This window comes from Centroberyx gerrardi, chromosome 19, assembly GCF_048128805.1.
Source record: "Centroberyx gerrardi isolate f3 chromosome 19, fCenGer3.hap1.cur.20231027, whole genome shotgun sequence".
Lineage (NCBI taxonomy): Eukaryota > Metazoa > Chordata > Actinopteri > Beryciformes > Berycidae > Centroberyx > Centroberyx gerrardi.
The window spans coordinates 21,120,557-21,146,419 of NC_136015.1; the positions used below are offsets into that span (position 1 = coordinate 21,120,557).

At 42.1% G+C, this 25,863-nt stretch overlaps 1 protein-coding gene across 1 annotated transcript; it reads left to right on the forward strand.

Annotated features, from left to right (window-relative positions):
• The first annotated feature begins 5 nt into the window (after window positions 1-5).
• Window positions 6-25,497, forward strand: LOC139908309 (zinc finger MYM-type protein 4-like). The gene is made up of 32 exons (XM_078290176.1): window positions 6-400; window positions 921-994; window positions 1,485-1,655; window positions 2,571-2,824; window positions 3,145-3,304; window positions 3,751-3,954; window positions 4,465-4,615; window positions 4,995-5,144; window positions 5,645-5,706; window positions 6,428-6,559; window positions 7,002-7,249; window positions 7,634-7,814; window positions 9,078-9,281; window positions 9,912-10,062; window positions 10,255-10,370; window positions 11,644-11,808; window positions 12,063-12,213; window positions 13,214-13,386; window positions 14,546-14,693; window positions 14,899-14,994; window positions 15,200-15,237; window positions 15,929-16,055; window positions 16,589-16,701; window positions 17,034-17,262; window positions 20,127-20,357; window positions 20,462-20,574; window positions 20,735-20,906; window positions 21,735-21,886; window positions 22,092-22,206; window positions 22,401-22,661; window positions 23,514-23,640; window positions 24,343-25,497. The coding sequence occupies exons 1-32, from the start codon at window positions 16-18 to the stop codon at window positions 24,608-24,610; spliced, it is 5,322 nt and encodes a 1,773-aa protein (XP_078146302.1). The 5' UTR covers window positions 6-15; the 3' UTR covers window positions 24,611-25,497.
• Window positions 25,498-25,863: the final 366 nt, after the last annotated feature.

Below are 25,863 nucleotides of genomic sequence, written 5' to 3' on the forward strand. Positions count from 1 at the left end.
TTAGAGGAAACGCCTATGAAAAGTTGTGTCAGTGAGGACACAAACATGGACACGACATGGATGGACTTGGACATGGACTTGGACATGGACATTGACACCGATGAGGACTTTGCCACAATGGAAGAAAGTGAGGGAGATGGTGACTCTAGTGACTCAGCAGGATTGCCAGGTCTAAAAGATACGACAAAACAGCAGGAGGACAATAATGATATTAAGAAAGACACCACTCATAACATGGAGTCTGGTAGATGTAAATTGCTGGATACCACTGCCAATGACCTTGATGAGACCACAGGCATTGGTACAGAGGAACAAGAAGCTCAGATGAAAGAAGGCGAACAGAAGAATTTGATGGACAAGGATAGCAGCAGTTCCTCCAGGCCCTTCATCTTAAATACGGGTAAAATAAAACTGAGTTTAGAATGTTATTATGTTAAATGCTATGCTTCCTAAGTGCATCTTAGTATTGATCTCAGCATTGATTTAATCACCAAGTGCAGTAAATATGCAGGGATTTGTCTTGGTGATGATGCAGAGAAATATTGACAACTAATGAGTTGCACATTACATACTGAGACACATTTCATTTCACGATTCGATGTTTCAGCTCTATAAAGAACTGTTCATGTGGGCCTGGTAATGTACATCCTATAATGTCTCTTTTTAATAAAGTGGCCAAATGGTCAAATGTCGGTGTTCCATGGAAAACTGGCAACTGCACAAACCAAACTACTTTTTATTAGTGCCTTCAATAAAATAGTGTACTGCCACTGAAAAACATGTAACATTGAAATACATAGTATGGAATGCCAGTCCTGCAGTTGGTCCGCAGGAGTGGAGAGCAGGGTTTTACATATTTTGTTTGTTTTGTGCCCATATTTATGCCCATATATATATATATGTTGCACATGTTCCTATAGGAAGGGATGGCGCATCATCAGCTGTGGTGAATGGGATGAAAGAAGTCAGGCTATTGATACCAAAATTGAACATTGTGAGTATTCTATTTTTTGCTGTCCTCCTTCATGTAATAATTGTAAAAACTGCTTCAAGGTATGAATTTAAACTAGCTTTGCGTTCACACCACTAGCAACCACGTCGCTGAGCTGCTATGTGATGGCTGATTTGAGCTTGTTCATTCCTAGCTGTAGTACCTGTAATTTTGCAGCAATAGACAAGACCAAGCAATGTTACTGCGTTTGTGTAAATTAGTGGCCAAGTTTTCCCGGCTGACAACAAGGAATCAAGGAGACTTGGTGGTTAACACTGGGTAGTGTTTCTGTGATTGTACAAAATGAATATGCTTCTGGTCACTGGTTTTCCAAGTCACTTGCTGTGTGAACGCATGATCAGAGATGAGAAGGGTCAAGAATAGAGAAGTTTAAACAATACTTTATTGTCCGTTTTCACTTAAGTATTGTCGTCAAGTTAAACATCAGTTACAAACTACAGCATTCCAAACAGACTTGCATTCTCTGTCCTAGGAGAAGTGGCAGGCTGCAAACCGGACATCCCAGGCATCGTCTTTGTGTAGCACAGTCAGTCCATCCGTCTCTCCACCCCCGGTCAAGGAGAAGGATCAACCCGTGCATGAGGAGTGCGACCAGGCTCGAACATCCACAGCGAGCAATAAAGACAAGCCTAGTACTGCAAAGGTAGGGAACACACTTTTCCGTTGCACAGTTGTACTTTTACAAGCAAACGCAAAGCATGTACCTAAGGATACGGTATGAGGTAGGTATGAGGTAATGGTCTTAGCTGGTCATTGTGTTTGTCATCATGAAATTATTTTTAATGATGGTATCATCTGAGCTGAGTACGACAAGAGGTGAGATGGGCTACATGCTTGACGTCACTCGCACAATCATTTTCCTGTCTGTTTGAAGTGGCTCTGTACTATAGATCAGTGGTTGTCTTGGTTGAGTACTGCTATGTTTGTTTTTATCCTGCAAGGTAGGTAATTACATTTACCTGGCATCCCACGTGTAAATCAGCCTCTGATGAGATTGCTAGAATGAAAACCAGCAGGGCGGTGGGTCCTGAGGACTGAGGATCATTCTTGCAGTGAATCTTGGGGCTTCCCATGCGTTCTTGTTGGCCAAGTCAACATCCGGTGCATCCTTGGTTGGCAAGTTAGCCTCCGGGATTTTCATCCCTCCATCCTCCTGTTTTTTGGACGTTAGGTTACATAAAATGCATCATGGAGGACACAAGAACAGAATTTGAGAAGGGACACCTACCTTATATTGGCTACACCTGGGGCATGAAAGGAGAAGGAAAGAGAGCAATGCACAAAGAGAGAGGTTGCAGAGGACCACCTTGAACACCTCAAAAAGGTGAAGACGACACTATTGGAGGTAGCTAACAGCCTGGAAAAAGATTAGAACAGCTTGGCAAAGCAAGCTGAGAGCAAATCAGGGCCACGACAAACATACTCAGGGAGAAAAACTCACAGAGCTGAAAGAGGTTGAGGCAGAGTTGGAAAATAACTCTAGCACCTTCCATGATGTCCAGTTTTGTCGTTTTCTCTTTTTTGCTGTGTCACCGTCTCACCGTTCTGCTGTTGACAGGATGACTTAAAGATCGGTTCGGTCTTCTCTTTGACGGGAAACTCATCGTCTCCAGCTACCGAAACGCAGACCACGCCCCCCCTCCTCCCCCCAGCCTTGCACATGGTCTGCTCCCACTGCAAGAAGAACCTGATGAAAGGACAGACGGCTTACCAGAGGAAGGGCTCTTCAGACGTCTTCTGCTCCACTTCCTGCCTCTCCGCAACACTGCCCCTGATCAAACCAGTCACCAAGAACTGCTACAACTGCCTTAAGTGAGTCTGTTTTTTGCCTTTCCATGCTGTCTTTATTTCATCTATCATTTTAAAGAAATGCATTTCATTTTAAGTGCGTATGTGAGAAAGAGAGAGAGCAACCCAAAATTTAGACCGTTAAATACATGCTATTGTAATCTAGCTTAATTGTTTATATGGCATTATCATATGGAATTTAGGCTCAGTCAGTCCCACTAACTGATTACCAGCCTGTGTCTAAACATCGTCACTGTGTCAAAGTTCATGCCCCTTTATGTAGAGCTGACTAGTTTTCCAGATTTTGGATGTTTGCTTGATCTCCTCCCTCCCCGTTCCCTCAGGGTGATAACGCGGCCTCAGGACATCATCCTGGCTCCGGTGGATGCTACCGGCACTATGAAGGAGTTGTGCAGCCAGATCTGCCTGTCCTGCGTCAGCTCCAAGTGGAACGACTCCACCAAGAAAATGTCACTCTGCAGCATGTGCAACCAATACTGCATTGTAAGGGAAGAGGGAACGGAAGCTAAATTTAATCTTTTTTTGTTTTGTTTTGCTTAATAATTGCATCAATGCAACAGTAATAATACATTTGGTCATTAAAGGTATTTGTTGAGGACTTTTCAAAATGGATAAAAAGTGTGATACAGACAAAACGATAAGCAAAAGCCAATATGCTTGTTTGACAGTCAAGATTTTCATGATGTATTAATTCAGTAGAACTTTATGGCTTATTCTGGGGTGAAGGCCATCTGTTGATATGATATGACACTGGAATTAAGTTTTAATTATAACATGTATAAAATATATCTAAAGCTGAAAAAAAAATATTTACGTGACGATAAAAATCGAAAGGGTGTCCACTCGCTATGCCTATTATCTATATTTCCAGGAATTAAAATGATTTTACCCTGAAGTAGCATACTGCTCCTTTGTCATCCCTCCTGCAGGTCAAATGTGAGGTGATCCTGAACGGTGCTGTCCACAAGATCTGCAGCAGCGCCTGCTTCGTCCGCTTCGGCACCATCAACAGCCCATTCCTGGCTAGCTGTGGGAACTGCGGCTCCTTCTGCCAGAACAAACCCCTCATGCTGAAGATGGAGGACGGCAACAAAACCCTCTGCACTGCAGAATGTCTGGCCAAGTTCAAAGAGGTATGGAAATCCAACTTCAAAATTGCACAGTGATGATGCAGCAGCAGAATGATGGAAAACGGTGGTAAAATATGATGATAAGCAGAAAATACAGAAGAAATATAATCAACAGTCAGCAAAACAAAAGTCAGGATAAGCTCTAGTAGATACCACTTTAAGAATAAGTAAGCGCTTGAATATTTGACAAAAGATACAGCTCATAAGCAAAAGACAGAACAAAGTCATTTATTTTGAAATCCTCCAAAAGGCAACATTGCAGCATCTTGGCCTGGTGATTGACTAACTGAAAGCTCTCAGGTTCAATCACCTCAACAGCCAATGCCTCCTATCAGTAGTTAAACATCCTGTCGAAGTGTCCTTGGGCAAAACACTGCACCCATACCTGCTCACTCATTATAAGTTGCACTGGATGAGACGATCATCTAAATGCCTAAATTGTAAAATGCCTTGGGTTGGACTGATCTTGTAATGTGTGCACTTTGTCCCTTTTCTGTTTGTATTACTTGACAGAAAATCAAGACACCCCAGCCGTGTAGCATGTGCCAAACTTCCCGGCTGGTGTCGGACATGGTCGAAAACAAAAACGGCGAGAACGTGGTGGAGCTCTTCTGTGCCAGCAGCTGTGTGATGGCATGCAAGAACCAGACTGTCTGTGAATCAGGTACTGCAGTGGCTTTCTGTCTTGTGCCATTGAGGTCTAAGAGTATGCAGGTTTTCATTCCCCAGCTGATATCACTTGTTAGCAGTGCTTCAACCACAGAGGGGGGTGACTTTGTGAGTCCTGTGTAGTGTTTGGTTGGCTCATACTCTTGGGCTTTGACGGCACATGATGAAAGGAGAGAGAGAGCAGAGGAGGTACTGAGATACAGGAACATTACTTGGTGAGGATATAATCTCTGTCTATCTGTGAATTAGAGCTGAACAATGAATCGAAATGAAGTTGCAAGTTGCATATTGCAAATTGTGATATGAATCTGAATATGAATATGAACCATATCCCTGATGGTTGTATTGTGCATTTTCCTCATTCTCGGTGACAGGAGACAAGAAGTCCCCTGTTGTGAGCGACACTGAAGAGAAACACAGTGTATTACCACAGCACACGGACGACGACCAATCAGAGGACAAGAAAGTGCCGGTAGATTTGGTGCGGCTCAGCTCATCTCCATCTTGTGAAGCCACAGGTACAGGTGAGGGGCGTCTCCAGAGAAGGAAATTGAGTTTTTTTAAATTTATTTATTTAAGATTTATTTGCCAGGGACAGTACACATCAATCAACATTTTAGTTCACACTTCAATGTAAATGTGTCAGAGTTAGCCAAGAGGCTAATTTACATCTGTAGTCCCTGGGCAGGTCAACAACATAACAATTACAATAAAGTTAAAAAAGAAAAAAAAAAAACAGTACATTATGTTAGGAAAAAGTTCTTTGTCTGTTGACCACAAGGTGTGGAAAATCCCAAAATTCACCACACGCTTTTACCAGTTTACCAGCTAAGTAGGCTTTTAGAATAGCATAGGATCCCCAAAGGATGTTTATGTACCTGCTGAAATGGCAGGTACAAGAGACAAACAAACCATAACCAAATATTTAGGAGCTTTGGCTCTAGGGGGATGAATGTTTCACTTGTTTAGCTTTTTTTTCAGTATTCACAGTAAACCTGATAACATATTACATTTGTTCCTATAGGAACAGATGCCGGATGCAATGGGATAAAAGAAGTCAACCTATCAGTCCCAAAATTGGACATTGTGAGTATCCTGTTTCTTGCTGTCCTCTTCCATATAATAACTGCAAAAAACTGCTTCAAAGTATGAATTATTAAAGTAAGAAATGTGGATTTCTCTTTGGTGGGGTTTTTGTAAATACTGTTTTTTTGTTTTGCCTCATGTTGTAAAATGGAAAAGTGTGTGATGTAAATATTATAGGTCACATAGCCCTAAAAGGCTTATCTCACAATACGATTTATGGGGTTCATGATTCGATGCAACCATGATATAACGTAATAAATAAAAGTTCAATGACAACAAAGTCTGACAGAATTAAAGCAGAATTATGCTTTATTTCTTAAAAAATATCATTACAAAGTGAAAATAGTTTGGGTGGAGAGCTTGTGAAATTGTGATAGGAAAGCCATCTCATTTGTGATTACTACAGTAGAATAAAATATAGCTAATATTGCAATTCATTTTTCTGTCGTATTGTCACATATTGGTATTGCGATATATTGAATTTCGATGTATTGTCCCATCCCTAATAAACACAATAAACAGAAGTCCCAGGTATGTCTTTTTAGACATCGGGTGTCAGGCCCTGTCTCACTGCAAGAAAAGGCATAAATAGGTTAGCGACTCATCCAGCCCGCGCTCCAGCCACACCCCACTGCCACAAAACGTTTTAACATGAATTACAAGACAATCGTCAATTACAAGCATCACAGTATTCTAACCAGACTGGCTTCCTCTGTCCTAGGAGAGTTTGCAGGCTCCAAGCCAGACATCCGAGACTTCATCTCCGTGTAGCACAGTCGAGCCGTCCCCCTCTCCACCCCCGGTAAAGGTGAAGGAAGAAGTCAAGGATGAGGAGTACGACCAGGCTGCAAAGGTACGGCACACGTTTCTTTTCACAAGGAGGTGGAAAGATGCACTGTTCTGCAAGTAAGCATAAAGCATGTGTCCAAGGATACTGTCAAACAAGGCAGAGATTCGAGATAATGGTCTAAGTTGGTCATATCCTTTGTCATCATACAGTTTATTTTTAATGATAATATCATCGGAGCTGAGTACATGTTTTCCAGCGTTCGAGCTTGATTTAGAAAATAATGTTGATTTGAATGGGATTGCGGATGAGCATGAACAAAGTCCAAACTTGTTCGTGTTACTTTTCTGCTTTGGTGAGTGGGCAGTCCACTCCGCTCAGTATGTTTTTGTTATTGCAGCACAGTATGAAAAAGGCTGCGAGGGACACAGATTAGAGGAGACACAGTAGCAGAGGTTCAGGTCTGGATTTTATCCTTGGCACCGTTTCACTATTCTGTTATTGACAGGACGACTTAAAGATCAGTTCGGTCTTCTCTGTGACGGGAAACTCATCGTCTCCAGCTACCGAAATGCAGACCGCGACCCCCCTCCTCCCCCCAGCCTTGCACATGGTCTGCTCCCACTGCAAGAAGAACCTGATGAAAGGACAGACGGCTTACCAGAGGAAGGGCTTCCCAGACGTCTTCTGCTCCACTTCCTGTCTCTCCACAACACAGATCAAACCAGTGACCAACAACTGCCACTACTGCCTTAAGTGAGTCTGATAGAAAACAATTTTTTTCCCTGCTTTTTTAGCACAGTTTTGACGGAATATAATGTTTTAAGTGTGTATTGTATAAGTAATTAAGTGAGAAAGAAAGAAAGATTTAAATGGTTAAATAAATCCCAAATTTTGATGTTGGAGGAAAGGCATACCTCAGAGTTATGTGATCGTCCATTTACACAGAGCTCATCCTAAAAGACTCCTATTGCACAGATACTGAAACAGTAACCCAGGTCCTTCATCTGGATCAAATCGATTAATCGATAATCAGCCTGCATGTGAACATCGTCACTGTATCAAAGTTCATGCTCCTCATATAGCCAACTAAAGTTTTCCTGACTATGGATCTTTGCTCCTCCCTCCCCGTTCTCTCAGGGTGATACTGCAGTCAGAGAACATCATCCTGGCTCCGGTGGATGCTAACGGCACTAAGAAGGACTTCTGCAGCCAAACCTGCGTGTCCTCCTTCAACTACAAGAGAATCATCTCCACCAAAATACCTCTCCAGCCGAAAGGACCACAGTCACTCTGCAGCATGTGCTCCAGATACTGCATTGTAAGGGAAAAGGGAAAAAAATGAAAATTATATATATTTTTTTTATGATGACATCAATACCCACAGTAATGATAAACTTAGTCATAAAGTTTATTTGTAGAGCACTTTTCAAAATGGGTGTCACAGGCAATAAAACAATAAATAAACGCCAGTGTATTTGTTTGATGTTAAAGATTTTTTTATAATATATAAATTCAATAGCATATGTTTCAGAATAACTGTATTGTGGGGTAAAGGCCACCTGTTCATACATTACACTAAGAACAGAATTTGTCCTTAATTGGCCACCTTGTCAAGTAAAGTTTTAATTATAAAATGCAAAGTATATCTAAAACTAAAAGGGAAATACCGTATTTCCTCTAATATTGGCCCGGGCCTTTATTTACCTCAACTGCAGAGGGTGCCAGGCCTTTATTGGAAGCAGGCTTATATTAGAGACAGGCCTTTATTTCTAATTCCCTCTGTTTGATAAGTATATTTGCTCATATTTTAGTACGAAGCTTCCTTGTTTTCTGATCTGCTTCTGTTGGGGTACGTTAGGTAGACGTTTTTTTGTTACTGCAATGCATTACGATAATTACGGTAATCGACAACGGCATGCTCCAGAGACTTCCGCTGGCCGAGCCGTCTTGTGGCGCTTGTACGTTACTACAAACTACAGTTACAAACAGGCACCAGGAGTTTACAGGTATCCACCGTTGTTTGCATGTAAGCTGAAGCTAACTGAAGCTAACTGAAGCTAACTGAAGCTAACTGAAGCTAACTGAAGCTAACTGAAGCTAACTGAAGCTGGGCGCCGATGTGTTCCCGGTGATCCGGCCAAGATTTCGGCGGGGGTCCCGATGCTGATGCGTCACCGGGCGTCCGGGGCTTGGACCGGGAGGATCACTGCAGCCGTGGGCGCGGTGGAGAGGACAGCGGCGGAGAGAGGAGACGGACACGGTCCAGCCATACACTAGGTTTTGACCTAGTCTTTTTCCTTTGTTTTTTCCCCCGGCCTGTATTTGAGGCCGGCCTTTATTTGTTCGTCTCGACGACGGCCCCGGCCATTATCGGAGACCCGGCTTTTAATTAACTACAGGCCACTATTAGAGGAAATACGGTATTCATGTTCACGTAAATATAAAGGTTGTACACACACACACATATAAAGAACCTTTTAACTTATTGTCTGTATTATCTATATTATCTTTGTTTACATGAATTGAAATGATTTAACTATGAATTAACATACGCACTGCTCTTTTGTCGTCCCTCCTGCAGAGCAAACATGAGGTGATCCTGAAAGGTGACGTACACAAACTTTGCAGCAGCGTCTGCTTTGACCGCTTCCACAGGATCAACAAGCTGTCCATGGCTAAATGTGGGAACTGCGGCTCCCACTGCCAGAACAAACCGCTCACGCTGAAGATGGAGGACGGCAACAAAAGCCTCTGCACTGCAGAATGTCTGGCCAAGTTCAAAGAGGTACGGAAATCAAAAATTATAATCAGCGTCACTTAATTCACCAAGGACAGTAAATTTATGGGAAAATATACAGGAATTTGTCTTGGTGGGATTGGTACAGAGTAGGGCTGAACGATTTTGAAAAAATATCTAATTGCGATTATTTTGACTGATATTGCAATTGCGATATGATTAGAGGGAATGATAATTTTACATCATTATTCTCATTTTCATTGAAAAACGTAAAATGATTATGGTGTGATTTTTGCGGGGATCTGTATCAAACAAAGATGTTTTCTTAAGTCTGTAGAATATGATGTGTAGGCCAGGACGTCTCTGCAGCACGACAATATTTAATTTAAAATGGTATTTTGACACACATTTCGCCTTTAACAAATATTGTGCCTCCTGCGATTTGAAAATTGCAGTAGGCCATATTGCGATTTCGATAAAATTTCGATTAATTGTTCAGCCCTAGTACAGAGGCATATCGACAACTTGTACAGACTGACACACATGGTGTAGGGACAACAGGGCCGCACATATAAACTATACAGTATTGGAGACCGTACATATTACTCTACAAATATAAAACATTTGATTTGATTTTGTGATATGCCTGTTCTCTCCTTTGTTTGTATTACTTGGCAGAAAATCAAGACACCCCAGCCATGTGCCATGTGCCATACTTCCAAGCTGATGTCGGACATGGTCGAAAACAAAAACAGTGTGGATGTAGTGGATCTCTTCTGTACCAGCAGCTGTGTGATGGCATACAAGATCCAGACTGTCCGCACATCAGGTACTGGACATTCATTTTGTCAAGACAGCGTCTCTTCTTCGCGCTCCGTCCTTCTCCCTCCACTCCCCCTACCTCTCTTTCTCTCGCCCTCTTTGTCATGGCTTACAAGATCCCGACTTTCAGTGAATCCGGTACTGCAGTGCTTCTGCCGTCTTGGTCAAGTCTCTGATTAAACCCCCTCCTTCTCCATAGGTGATCTGTTGTCTTGTGACAGCTGTGGTGAGGCCACGGTACCAGCCTACCATGTAGCCATGTCAGATACCTCCATCAAGAACTTTTGCACTCCACAATGTGTCACGGCTTTTCAGGTAATGCGGCCCACAGACTATACGACTCTTTCTAGTCTTTTCTAACTAACAAGCTCTACAGTAAACTAAGGGATGACATTTTTTTAGCAGTCGTCATGATGGCAAAAACTAGGAAAATAAGGTCCAGGTAGAAAACAATCAGAATTATCCATTGAACTACGTTGTGAGCCAGTATCTAGAATACACTGGATACACTGCCTTATCTGCCTTTTTAGGAGACCAGACCCGTAGCGCCTGGTATTATTCTCAAGTTTGGTGCCAATTCTCCCCATGGTGGCGCTATAGCAACTGTTTAAAGTTCAAAACTTTGAAAAGTCATTAAAAATCAGCCGTATGTTTTGCAACTTTGTCCAAAATGTAGGCCCAAGTGAGAAAAACCTTTCATATGCTGCAACCTAGTGCAAATTATGAAGTCCATCACTCTGATTTTTTCAAAAACTGTAAAACTAATTAAACCCAATTACTCTCACATTTTTTGTTCAATTTGCACCAAACTTGGTACACAGCATCTTCAGACTGTCCCAGACAAACCATCTGTTTGGATTTAGGATTCGGATTTTTGATACATCAAAAACTGAGCCCACAGTGCATTGAAATGTTTTACTGTAAATGGTACATTACATATTTTTCTTAATAAATCTGGCAATTTTTTCTGAATCGTCACAAAAATATTTTGGCAGACAGAGGACATGTTGTAGATGACATGTAAAATTTGTAATTTTGGCAATTTTTTAAATTCTGTGGTCATTTCATAATAGAAATGAATGGGAAATTAAGCATACTTGAAAAATCATTTACAGAGGAACCATGTTCAAAACAATTAAATAGAAATATTTTCAAAATGATTAAGTATGCATGGGAATTTTGTAAATCTTTAATATGCACTAAATCATTCTCTTCTTACTTTTTTTTTCTCCTGACTAAACTGTTTTGCCATTGCTTTAGATTTTATATAGACTTACAAAGAATTCTGAATGAATACCAAAAAAATTTTTTTTATTATTAATTTATTATTATTATTATTATTTTTTATATACAGGTATATCTATATATATATCTTGTATATAGACTTGTATTTAGCCATTTATTAGTTTTTATATAAAACTATAAAATGGCTAAATTGAGCCCGGTCACCATATTGCTGCTTGCAGCTATAATCTTGATTATCTTTGTATTCCCTTCACAGTCATCATTTAATCTGTGCTCGATACTGTACCTTTTTTGCAGAAGTTTTCAACCATTACACTTTATTTTTTGCTTTTCTGTGCCACAGAAGAAGTTAAAAACGACCCAGATGAACACCCCAGTAGCCCTGACCCAGATCCAGACCCCCACCCCCAACCAAACCCAGCCTGACGTTCCCAAAGCTCCAGCGAAACTGCCGTGCTCCCAGTGCTACCAACTCATAACCACTAAACCTAAACTCATCCAGATCAAGGTAACCTGTGTGGGGGGGTATTTTTTTAAGGGGCAGTCCACTCACCTTCAAAGGTTAGAGAAAATAGGGATGGGGATTGACAGGAACTCATTGTTGATAGGATGGCTGACTATTAGCAATAATAGCAATAATAGTATCATCATCATTGTTTTTTTTGGCGTATTAGCCTCCTGTCTTGAGAGCTGAGAAATTGTGACAGTTGGTGATGTTCTTACACTTGACTAAGTTCAAGCAAACTCTGTCTGTGTGTGCAGGACAAGCTGGTTTTCGTGTGTAGCTTGGCCTGTTGTCAAGAGTATAAGAAGGTCAACTGTGTGACGGGCCTGTGTGAATACTGTAAGATGGAAAAGATCAGCAGAGACGTCAAGAGGATCGACAACAAAGACTGCCACTTCTGCAGCGACGGTAAGAAGACAGGCAAAAATATCCACAGGGCTAATGCAGTTTGCATCTGCGTATCCGAACCAAGGAGGTTCTTGTTGCGGCCCGGTTGCAGCACAGCAGTTTAAGCCGCTGCACCAGCTCCATTATTGTTCCGTCCGCGGTCCGCCCGTTCTGCTGCGCGTATCTAGGATTTTACCTGTGGGTAAGTGAACACAGTTATCTAGTTCTGCTTATTGTTCCATAAACAACTCAAGTTGTACCGTGAGGAACATTAATGTACCATAGAGGAGTACTTATGTCACTTTTTTTTGAGAGTGTAGGCGTAGGTTGCCAAATAGAAGGCTTCTCAGCGGCTTTCCGTGGATAAACTCATTTCCAACATTTATTTAACGTTGGTTCATGTATCCTCTATTTTGTTAATGACATGGTGATAAATGACTACAATAAGCAAAATATTGGCATTTATATACATTTATATGGCTAAAATACGGAACAGACGGGTGCATAGTCCATCAAAAACAGAAGTCTTTCGTGTCTCCAGAGTTGCGGCTCTGATCCGGCTCCGTCAGCAGATCCATCAACGCGGCCGGTGCAGCAGGTTGCATTGAAGTTAATGGCTGCTTATCTGACCCGACCCAAACGGACGGAACAGAAATGCAACCGGTGTAGCGGCCACATTACTGTCATGTCAGTTGTAAGCTTTGGATGTAAAGTGTTTATGGCCCAGTTTACAGTTGTTTTGCCCAAAATTAGCTTTATTGATCCCTGGGGGGAAAGTGGGTCAATGCAGCAGCAAACCAAAGGCTACAGATACAAGGCTTAGTACAAAAGAGATTAAGTATGGAGCATCATCATGATAATGATAATGGCTAACCGAAAGATTTACAGATGTATCTGTAATCAGAAATCAGATGTACATCCTATTGAACATCGACCAAATCCAGTCAAGAGATTAAGATCTAGAAATTGTGGAAATGTGAAATGCGTAGGGACCCTGAGCCTCTCCTGTCTCCCTTCCCAGGCTGTAAGCTGCTGTATAAACACGACCTGGCCAAGAACTGGGGGAAACACTGTCGCTGCTGTGCCTACTGCTTCTCCATCTCCAAGGTGCTGGTGACAGGACAGTATGGAGACACGACCGAGGAGTTCTGCTCGGACGACTGCATGTCCAAATACTCCATGCTCTTCTGCCATGTAAGCAGAGGTGGAACTGAAGGATCATCACTAACCCAGTTTACTGCACATAACGCAATATTCAAGTTTAATGAGGCAGATCGTGCCCTAAAATTATATGCGTACATGCATAAAAATCAAGTTGTGCTCTTTTGTATATTTTGTATTTTATTACTACTAGCCAATATAATGTTCAAGTTTAAGAAGGTAAACCGTGCTTTAAATTTATATACATTAGATTACAATTATATCAGCAGACTGAACACTGAAATTCTTTGTAATTTTTGGAGGACAGTTTCTTTTCTGGAGGTGGGGCGGCGGTGGTACATTTGCAAAAAATGGATACATTTTGTTTTTGGATGAGGTTTGTTCGTAGTGCTGCTGCTGGTGTTCTGATAGGCCGAGGCAGTGACCAGACCTGGGAGTTTAAAGTGGAACTGAAGAAGTAGTATATATGCAGCTGACTGAGAAGCACCGAAATTTCTGTGACACCTTAAAGAGTAACTAAACCCCAAACCCAAATCTGTGTAAAGCCTGACATCTAATGGTGAAAAGTAGGCTACTGAACTGGCCATCTGCTATTGGCTGGTCTTTGTTGCCAGGTGATGTCACCTCTACAGAGATGTCAGGCTTCACCACAAATTTGAGTTTGGGGTTTAGTTACTTTTAAGTAAATATTGGTGTAGATCTGTTCTGTTGCCCAATTGGAGCTGGGTTAGTGCTCCCTTTTCTGGACTCACCCGCTCCCTAAATTACTTGCTTTGGCTGAGTGGGCCAGCTTAAAGGATAATTGTGGTTATTTTCCTAGTTTTTGCTATCATAACGATTGATTGTGTTCAAAATTTAGTCATTTACTTCACTGTAGAGCTTCACGTACCTCCAGTTTGCAGGGAGTGCTGCTCTAGAATACACAAGCACAGGACCAAAACAACAACAGTTGAACCCAAAAAGCAATTTAAAACACAACCTTGCAACACAATAACATTCACACTGCAGTTGCACATATCTTTAAATACCTATGATTTAACAGTGACATTTCAGTTCTAATGGGTATGTAAAGCTCTACAGGGGAGTAAGTGACAACATTTTGAACACAATCAATCATCATGATGACTAGGAAATTAGGAAAATAAGGCCCAGAATGATGAATATAACCAGAAGTATAATAACTCTCTCTCAGGTTGCCCAGTGTGACACCTGCGGTCGCAAGAGGAAACTGACGCAGACTCTTCCCATGCTGGGGGAAGTCAAACACTTCTGTGACCTGAGTTGTCTGCTGCACTTCTGCAGCAGGAAGACGTTCACTCAGAACCAGGTAGTCACCAAAGGTACGTCTTGTTGCAGTTTTGTATTTGGTTTGCCCGTTTTATTCCTTTTAAACCTGTTTGAATTCATGTCTGACTTTTTTAAATGATATCTTATATGGGTCTGACCCCCCTCACCCCCCCAATTTTAAAACATTCAAAAATGTCGTTTGGTCTCTCTCTCCCTTTCTGTTTGCTGCCTCCATCTCTTCGTCCCCTGGATCTGCAGGTACATTGGAGGCCACTCCTGTCATCGCTAACGTTGTCTCGCTTGCTAGCGCTCCGACCAGGCAGCCCAATGCCTCTGCCAGCACTGCTCAGCAAGGTATACACACACATACACACACACTCTTATGTATGTATATAATATATATTTGAGATATATATGAGAGAGAGAAAGAGAGAGAGATGGCGCATATACTCTAGATCAGTCGCTGTCCTAACTCCCAATTTCACCCATGTGGACATCAGTGTTTATTGTGCAGGTTTGCTCTTTTTTGCTGACTCATACTCTGTCATTGTCTCCACAGGCACTGTCCTTAACGTTGAGACAAAGATCCTTGGACATGTAAGTTGAGGGAATGAAAACAGGTTTATTTTGAAGCTTAGTCCCTATAACCCACAAAGGAGGACTCCTGACCTGATTTGTAAAGCCCCTCCCTCTTTAGAGTCCCACTCATGATAACTTGGTTAACAACAGTTGCAGTTGTCTATTAGAAATGAACAACTTTATTTAAACTCCCATTCTCTAGACACAGCTTGAGCAAGACACTGAATGCTCCAAGGCCGCTGTTCCATAGCTGACCCACCACTCTGACTGCAGAGGGGAGAGAGCAGAAAGAGAGTTTCATAAAGAGTCGACCGAGTTACTCTGAGCAAACAGTTGTTTTTTGTTTCGTTAGGTATTTACGAGCACAAGAGTCATTATTTCTTTTATGATGCTGAAGTGTTAGCCTGGGGGAGTTCAGATGTGCAGGTGCTCCTATCTCTTAGAAACTATCTCTTAGGTTATTTCCTTGGAGAATAATGAGTGTGAATGTTCAACAATTATTACTGGTTGGCATAATGAAGAAGTAACCTTTAACCAATGCTAGTGATATAAATTACCTGTATTATCATAAAACATGAATATTCAACACTAGTTTGTCTTGGCTTCCAATCTGCAGCTTGAATAAACTGTCGAACTACCAACTCTCTTGTTCTTGAGATTTCTTCAACAGTATTATCATTATTGCTGTTATTATCTGTCTGTCCTTCAGGCCAGTACTCAGACAGGTGCTCCTCCTCCCAAAGTCCTGAAGAACAAGGCCCTGCTCTGTAGACCGTTGGTCGAGAACAAGGGGGTTTCCTGTACAACAGAGACAGTCGACACCGAAGCACAGACGGGTAACACACACACACACACACACTTTTTTTTACTGCTTTGTTGGGTTCACTTCATTCACCAACTACAAAAATGTAGAAATTTGCTGCAGTTGCATTGGTGCAGAGACGTATTGGCAACCTGCATAGCAACACAGTACAAACTGACACACATTGTTAACAGTCTGTCTGCTGTGTTGATGGACAACTAAGGAGACAGCAGTATTTTGCCAGCTGTCTGTATTTGGTCTTGACTCTTGCCAAATATCAGCAAATATGAGCCTGCATCCCTCTCCATGACCACTGATGTGTAAAACTGTGTGCTGCCTTTACATTTTATAAGAACATTCACATTAACATTCTACATTAACACATACATGCAGATTAAATACTTGCTTTGTTATATCTTCTTAACTGAGTATAGTATCTTTGCCTGCGGTGAAATATTTACTCCATCGCAAATACTGCACACACACACACACACACACACACACACACACACACACTCCTGGTTTCAGCGCTCTGATATGGTCTCTCTCTCTGTCTGTTCTCTAAAGATGACCTCTTCCCCAAAGTCGTCGTCCTGCCTGTCCCGGTGCCAGTGTTTGTTCCGGTGCCTCTGAGCATGTACAGCCAGTACATCCCCAAACTCCTGGGCCTGCCCATACCGGTATGTGCAGCACCTCGAAGTGCTCGAACACCCCTGATGTTCTTTGGACCTGGATTTAGCCAAGGGAGTTACTGGGGAAAAAATCTGAAATTAGAATATTGCTAGAATGTGTTATTGCCCTTTATTATAGAACAGTTGAGGGAAAAAATTGAAGATATACTTAAATCACAGAAATCCTTCTTTCTCAAGCTCTGGGACCCAAGAGGGTGGTGTCCCCGCAAGAGCAAAATTTACATTTATTTTCATCATCCTGAACCCTGGGGTGTCTTCTCAGTTTAGGGTCTCAGGCTGTGGAAAAAAACATGTTTTTCCAAATCTATGTCTGTCCCAAGCTGCCTGTGCCCATGTTCCTTCCTGCGATGCTGGAGCACATCATGGAAACCGTCCAGCAGATGAGTGAGAAGATGCCCTCTGACCCCTCTGACCCCTTCGAGGCAGAGGTCATCCTCATGACTGAGATGGCGGCTGAGCAGGATGAGAGGGATGAGAAGAAGAAGGAGGGGCAGAAGGATGGAGTGGTGGAGAAAGAGAGAGACAGGCCAGAAGCTCACGCCCCGGATGGTAAGAACTTTAATTTCAAGACATGAATTGATTATGCTGTTATATGACCGTGGACTATATGACAATAGGCTGTCAGGGCCAATGTCACTTTTTCACGTGGCGATGTTGAGGTTTTTCCATCAGTGTAATATTTAGAAAATAACATTTAGCTTTTGCAATGTAGCCATTAACTAGAACAACAAAATCACTGAATATGAGGCGTTGAGAACAAAGCTCAGCTGAGTCAGTGGAGGAAAAGAGACGAGCCTGAAGTGACACAAACACACACACGCACACACACGCACACACACACAAACACACACACATACACACACACACACACACACACACAGAGCCCTACAGCTCACACACCATTCCCAGGAGGCAGTGAGTGAAGCCCTTTCTCCTCTTTAAACTTGTTTTAAGTCAGTGAAAAGTGTGGCAAGGCTAGTTTAGCCTGTTTTTGAGCGCAGTTATAGGAAAAAAATGTTAACCTGAAAACAATGTTATTCTCCCCAAAATGCGAACCAAATGGAGAAGGAAACTTGCATGAGGCGGGACCTTTCCATAGAAAGCCTCTAAGCCAATGTCCACCAGACACGTTTTCTATCCCGTTAAGACGAGTTGACATTGTATTCAGTGTTTCTGTGTCCTCTGGGTGCGGATGCAGTGCGGGAGCCGGCCGGGGTGTATCTATACACAATAAAGAAATAGCCAATGAATATTATATGATCTCTTATTTATTGCGCCAAAATTTCAGTTTCCCCAATTGAAACCAACGAATGAATGTCAACAGGCTTTTTTCCTGTGAGCAACTAAAGTGAGCAAGTTTAAAAGGAACACAAGTGACTATAAGGACAACAAGGTTTATACGATACGATACGATAGGACTTTATTGTCAGATTTCTCTGAAATTTGTCATGCATCATAGCAGCTCATTGATATAATTGATAAAACGGTAAGCAAGTCCGATTCAAGGAAACCCCATCACTTCAGAATCCAGCACTGAGTATGTCACGGATTCAGAGCAAGATGCAATCCAAGATTTTTTAGAAGATGATTCAGGAAGAGAAGAACACCTTGTAGATACAACACACAAGTTTGTACAGTACTTTTTGCACCTTGACCTTTATATTTAGGGCATCTGTGATGAGAAATAAAAAGAAACATATTTTTTTCTATGCCTTTGTGAAAAGGATTTTTTCCTGGAGTTCAGCAGTGTGCGGATTCTTCAAGTCTGACTACATTTCTTACAACCCACACTTCTTTATATTTACACAGTTACACGAATATAAAGTATCTCTGTGTGAGCACACTGTGATCTAAGGAATTCGGGAGGTTGTTATTCCGGGATAGAAACAGAGAAGGACTTTTGCTCGTGTCCTTGAGTCAGCCAGAATAATGAGATTGCTGTTGAAGAAGAAACAGCTGTAACTCAAAGTAGACAAGGAGATACACGAGTCCTGTAATTATTGGCTAATGTTAGACTGAGGAGATCACCAGCCAATGAGGATACGATGTGTACTTTGTCTGGTAAATATCTAGTATAAGAGAGAGTGCAGAGAATGTCTTGCTTTGAGAGTGTGACGATAAAGCTCTTACCCCTCGTCCAGTCGTCTCACTCTCGGTTAAAGAACCCAGGATTTCTTTTAAATCCAGCGACTGGCGATGAGGATGGGATAGTTCTAGACTGAAAGACCCAGTCGTTCCCTCAACTGCACACAAAGGTAAGGACTTTGTTTCCTTATTATTGTGTCTGCTTGTGGGAGGGATTGGGTCCGTAGGAACCATCCGGGACAGGTGGTAGGTTTAGTTGGTAGTCAAATAATTTATCCCCTAAGTCTGATCCCTATTGCCCCAAACTAGCGTCAGAAAGTGGGAGTGGGATCGGGAGTTTGATGAGAACGGGGATTTGGACAATATTGGGTGGCGTTAGAAAAGGGTTTGCGAGAACCTTTTATGAGAAAACCCCCGACTGGACAAAAGTCGCATCCTGTGTTCAGAAGTCCCATGAATTGGTAGACGACTGGTATGAAAGATTCAGGTTGGTGTGGGATGACTCCTCGGGGTTGAGTGGGCTTGCAGGGAGCGAAATAAGTAAAATCACTGTGGGGAAATGGGTCACTGGGTAAAGGACTTTTCCTAAAAACCATGAAAGCCAAGAAAACGGGTAAAACTATTTTTAAATTTGACCCCAGAAAGCAATCCCTGCTCCTTGGGATGGTGGTGAGAGACAGTGACAGACCAAAGGAAACTGCACCCAGATGTGGAAAGTAACTAAGTACATTCACTCAAGTACTGTACTTTAAGTACAGTTTTAAGGTACTGGCATTACTTGAGTATTTCCATTTTGTGAGACTTTTTACCCCGCTACAGCAGCTGCAGCTACTAGTTACTTTGCAGAATAAGGTTTTACTTGCAAAACATACAATAAGATCATAAAATATGTTGCATTGTTAGAGTTTAAACTCCCCAACAGTATGTAGAGCAGTTAGACCGACAACATTAAAATACTTCTTCTTAGGTTAATGCATCAATAATTGAACACTCTGAAAGACTGAGTACATTTACTTTTGATACTTAAGTAAATTTTACTGCTAATACTTCTATACATTTATGTAAGTCAACTTTTGAATGCAGAACTTCTACTTTTAATGAAGTATTTTTCCATTATGGTGTTGCTGCTTTTAATTAAGTAAAGGATTTGAGGACTTTTTCCACCACTGCCCAACACACACTGACTTGGGGAACCTCAGAGCTATGAAGGCATTTACTACACAGAAGACCGATGGCTTAATGGGTTCAGTGTCAGAGGCTGAGCACACATGCATTCCCAAGTAGGACTTTCTTTTAGATCCAACACTTCTCATGTCTCCATTTTCCAGGCCACACCAGTAACTTCAGTGATGACTTGGACACAGACGACCTGGCCAGTTTCCTCAACAACTGGGAGGACCCCTCCTCTGACGCCGGCTTCAGGTCACCCAGTCGACCGTACGCCCACGAGAAGCTCCGCCCAATCTTAGACGTTCCTGTGGGCATGCCCAGTGAGCCTTATTCTGAGCCCCCGCCTTCAGTCCCGCCTCCCATGGACATCGAGGCTGACTTCACTGTTGGTGAGAGGACGAGTTGTACAGATTTGGTGTTTCCTCACTTATTTTATGTGATCCAAGTCTGTTCCAAGATGTTTTCCTGATGTTTCATGTGGTGTCATTGGCAGAAACTCTGGAGCTGATGGCCCAGCTGAGAGAGCAGCCCCAGCGCTCCCCCAGCCCTCCGCCTGCCGCTTCACGACGACGACAAGCTCACAGGAAAGCCAGGGACAAGAATAAGGTAACAAACCTCCTGGGGAAGGAGTTTAGATGCTGCTCACGTGTCTAAGACTAGATTTTTTTTTTTATTTGAAAAGATTAGATTTGATTTGCACATTCTCAATGTTCATCTTGCCCTGATCTTATCTGTGGCGTAACCTCCTCTCTCCTCTCTATCTTAGGGTCGTAAGTCGAAACAGTCGGCTAAGACAGCTGAAGTGACATCTCAACGAGGCTGTTCCAGCAAGGCCGTGTCCAGGGAGCCCCCCAGACTGAAGAGTCTGTATGGAATTGATGCCTGGAAGAGCTGGATCCAGTGGAGGGAAACCCAGCCCGACCTGGACCCCGTTCCTGGTACATGAATAACTGAGTTAGCTGGATAAGTTTGTTGACAATTTTACATGAGCCTGGGACTTGTGTTCTTTGAAGCAAGCTTAAGATTTAGTCTAACTTGTCACCAACAACATGCAAAAACGCAGGCTTAGAGTTAGCTGGATTATGGCCAGGCTTTTTTAAGCACTTAGACAAACTTTTCAGAGAAAAGATGTATTGAGAGATCTTCCTGGTCCGTTGGTGTTTGGTTTAGTCGAGAAGGGATTATTTACATCTTATCAGTTTGAAGAATAGTTTTATATTTAATTTTGACTTGCTCCCAGATTCTCTTTGGACAGTGCCACTGGCTCTGAGAATGGAAGTCAAAAGAAATTATAGTATGTGAGCTCATTACATTTTGAATAATTGTCACAATGAAAAGTATTAAATACCTACAGTATATAGGTAACTGCATTGATGCATTATAAGCTATAGATGCAATTTGAAATCGCCTACTTGCACATTATCATCACATTAGTATTTATCTGCTATTTTCTGCCACAATTGCTGTCATTTTAGAAACTTTGGCAGTGTTGCATTTCATAGATATGTTTTTATTCCTTACTGTCTTCAATTAACTCTTGATGAGCTACAGTAAAAAAGGTGCTCCTTTTTGGCCATGTTGTCTTGCCATCCAATCGTGTGATTGGTGATCAGTTTTTGACTTTCTACTCATGTTCCCTTTATTTCAAAACGGGAGTGCACAGCTGTCCAAGGTAACGACATACCTGTGTTCATGGAAGTTAGCTGGAGGATTAGCAAGGTCATTTGAAACACCAGGCATTACATAACCTTTTATCTTTGTCTTAGCTCGTCCCATGGAGCTGAAGGAGGATGTTCTTCGCTGCACCACAGCAGAGCTGAGCTACGGCCTCTGTCGCTTCATCGCCGAGGTGAAACGACCCAATGGAGAGCCATACTCACCTGACAGCTTGTTCTACCTCTGTCTCGGCATACAACAGGCAAGACAGACAACACTGTGCACACAGGCATGAACATCCATATGATGCACAGTTGCCACATCAGGGTTAGAAATTAACAGGGTTTTTTGTTTGTATTTTTGTTTGTTTTTCAGAGGGGTTTTTTGCCCCCTTGATCTTATTTTTAAGGGAATTTTTATTGATTGATTTATTATCTGTCTGACTGTAACCTCTTGTCTCTCTGTAGTACCTGCTTGACAACGGGTGCATGGAGAACATATTCACTGATCTGCTCTACAGCAAGTTCTCCATGGAGTTCACCAAGATACTGAAAGATTTCAAACCCAAAATCACAGCCAGTGGTAAGAGATCATCCACCTCTGTTTTTGTCTTTCCAACAATATTTTGACTCTTAATCTTTCAGTCTGTGTCTCTTTCCGTCAATCTCTATCACACGCAAATGCACCCACAGGTACTTTCCTTGCTAGATTTTTAACAGAACCTCCTCCTCCTCCCCCTCTCTCTCTTTTCCCTCTCCCTGTCCCTCCCTCTGCAGGCTACGTCCATTCCCGTGTGGAGGAGGAGTACCTGTGGGACTGCAAACAGCTGGGCGCCTACTCCCCCATCGTCCTCCTCAACACCCTGCTCTTCTTCTGCTGCAAGTACTTTGGCTTCACCACAGTGGAGCAGCACCGCCAGCTGTCCTTCGCCCACGTCATGCGCTGCACCAAGACCAGCGCCAACAACACCAAGACCACCTTCCTGCGCTTCTACCCTCCCATATCCATGAACGAGCAAGAGGAGCAGCTGCAGACAGGTACGATTAGGGCCGGGTGTCAAAAAACGTTACCCGTTAGTACTGCATGTCATCCCTCCTCTCTGCCTCACTTTCCTGCGAATCTCTACTGAAACTGTCAATGAAGGCAAGAAGCCACAAAAGCCCTAGGTACGACACACTAATGCTGCTGCTACAATCTCTAATTGGTCTAGAGTCAACCTATTCAACTAGTGATATTTCCTGTGAGGCTTCCATTGAACATAAATAATGACAATATAAGAAAACATTGAACATAGTTTAATGAAAATTCTGAGGTCTTCAATCTTTCCTGTCTCTCTCTACTGTAAAAACTATCATAATAAAGGCAAAGTTGCCTAGTTCTTTAAAACTCTAGACTCTTTTTTTTATTATTCACTATTTGCTGAAAAAGGTTGAGCCCTCCCACTACAGCAGAGTACTGTGTGTCACAACTGTCAATCATTCAGTCAACTTTACCTCCCTCGTCTATACTTTAGCAGCTGATAGATCCCTGTCCAATAATAATGTAAGGCGATGGCTAGAAACATGTTCCGATCCCATTTATCCCACATTACTGATGAAAATCACTGTTTTCACTGCGTCACTTGGCAACCAGAGCAAGCTAAGGCGCCTCCTTGTGATGCTTGGGATCCATTTTGTCCCATGAACTTTGCCACATCATCCTCCCTTTGACTTTCTCTTCATCCCCCCCCCCCCCCCCCCCCCCCCCCATCTTTCCTAGCCGTTTCCACTATATCTACCTAATAAAGCAGAAATGCATTAAAAATCTGCATCACACGCATGCTTGTGTTATTGTAATACTTCAGATTTAGGGGTATGTGATATGTGTGTGTGCTTGTATATGCTCTTCAGATGCAGATGGTGTCCCGGCCAAGAAGCGTAAGGTGGAGAGTAAAGAGGAAATCCTGGAGATGGTGCAGGACAGTGAGAACCCTCTCCGCTGTCCGGTCCGACTCTACGAGTTCTACCTCTCCAAGTGGTGAGAGCATCACCCCCCTTCTCTCTCTCTCTGTGGCTGGTCCAAGTTTTAAGCTTTGCACTTTTACGCCTCTTTAGTTTAAATAAAAATTGTACTATCGATATATGTTTTTAGATTGAATTCGCTGATGGCCGAGATTTTGTGCCGATATTCAATGTCTTGAAATTTGATCATTTTTATGCCAAAAAAATCTAAAGTACATAAAAGTATTGTACAGTGTAGTATCGTACAGTGTTCATTTTTTCTTGTCATGGAGGAAAAGCCTCTGAAACAGCATTTAGGCCAGCAGCATGGGACACTAAAACTCTCCATTGAAACCCAGACTAATGAAAACCGCACCTTTTCAATGGTAGAGGAAAAATGTATTTGTAAAAAATTTAATTGAACAATTAATCATTAATTAAATTTGTAAAGGAAATATAATTTCGTTGTGGGTTTCACAAACGTTTAATGTAGCTGTAGTCTGAGAGAAACCTCCATCATATCAGAAGTTGACAACACCAATTGGCCGATGTCTGATACTTAATAAAAGACTATTAACGGGCTGATATATCTGTCTAATCCTGGTTTCTATTGTAAATCATGTGTGCTAAACCAAATTTCCCTTATCGAACCTCACTGATACAGGTCGCTCTCCCTGGTCGCTAGGCTTCCTCGTTGACTCTAACATCTTCCTGTTCCCTTTTCTCTCTCTCCGTCCAGCTCAGAGACGATCAAGCAGCGCACCAACCTGTTCTACCTTCACCCAGAGCGCTCCTGCGTTCCCAGCAGCCCCATGTGGTTCTCCTCCACCCCGCTGGACGACAGCACCATGGAGGCCATGCTCATCCGCATCCTCACCGTCCGAGAGCTGCACGTCAAGACGGGGAAAGGGGGAGGGGGAGGGGGAGGGGGAGGGGGGCAGCAGCAGACGCCAAATGACCCGCTCTTTATACCTGACAAGAAGGACGAAGAGGAGGATTCAGAGTGATGAAAAGAGAAGTGACCTTTTTTGTGTTTGTTTTCGGGAAGATTGCGTTTGAATTCGGGCATCAGCTTGTGGTGAAAAATGTATGGAAATTGACTCAGATGCACATTTAAACACATTCCAATGAACACACATAGACACCTACAATGTGCTGAAATGCAAAGAAATTCAAATCAAACCTCATTTCCCACATGTTTAGCAGGATTTGAAGACGCACATGTTTATTGTTGTTCTTGAGGACTGACATGTGAAGAGCCTTTCCCCAGATCAGGGTGCATCTCCCTGTTACGCTACCTCGCAAACAATTTGACTTCTAGGTTTCAGTAGAGACTTTTCTCATGGTTTCACTGTTGTTTCAGAGGCCTTTCCACTTTGCCACGGAAAAAAATATTCTGAGGGTCGGACTAGTTTACGCACACAACTCCTCATTTGTATTATGTGTCAAGTCTTTGGTTTCCCTTTTGTATTGTGAGCTCTCGTCACTTGAATGTTTAGTGACTGCAGATTTGACTCAGGATTTGATTGTCATTTTTATTTTTTTTAGTTTTCATATTTCCCTTTTTCCTCATTATTCAAAATGAGAAACAGACCAAGATTATTGATCAGTTGCATATTAACAGTTAGTGGGAGGAAGAATGAGATGATTGGTTAGTAACCCCTCATTTATATTTACTCAATTTGAACCGAAGAGTCTCCAGTCTTGATTTGGATCTTTATGATCGACATGCTGTGTTATGTATTTGAAAATGAGATTAAAAAAAATGTAGATTTGCTGCCCCCTACTGTTCTATTCATGTACATCTTGGCTGTATACCTTTACTTTGAGTCTTCAGAGTCTGCCTGGAAATGTTCTCAGAATATTTTTCTACTTCTTTTTGAATAAAAAGTTTTATGGTTTTATTGTGGATGTCTTATTAGCGATGAAATGTGAAACGCAGAAAATTTTCTCTGAAACGTTTAGCGGAGTTCAGATCAGGAGAAGAACAGGAGCCGTCTGACTATAAAAAGTATCTGTTTTTATTCAGCAGTATTACACTGTATAATGACTACATATAAATGTGACGTTATTAAACTTACCATCAGCATTTCTCTCAGAGGTTTGATGCACAGCTGAAGTCATTTTCAGAGGAAGACATTTTTGATTTGCTTCCTCTTGGCTGGTGATAACTGATCCTGAGTCTGTCTGTAGCTTACTTCTTATTTTAATGCTGATGACCCAAGGTGAGAGAAAACACTTTGAAAATAAGAACAGTTTT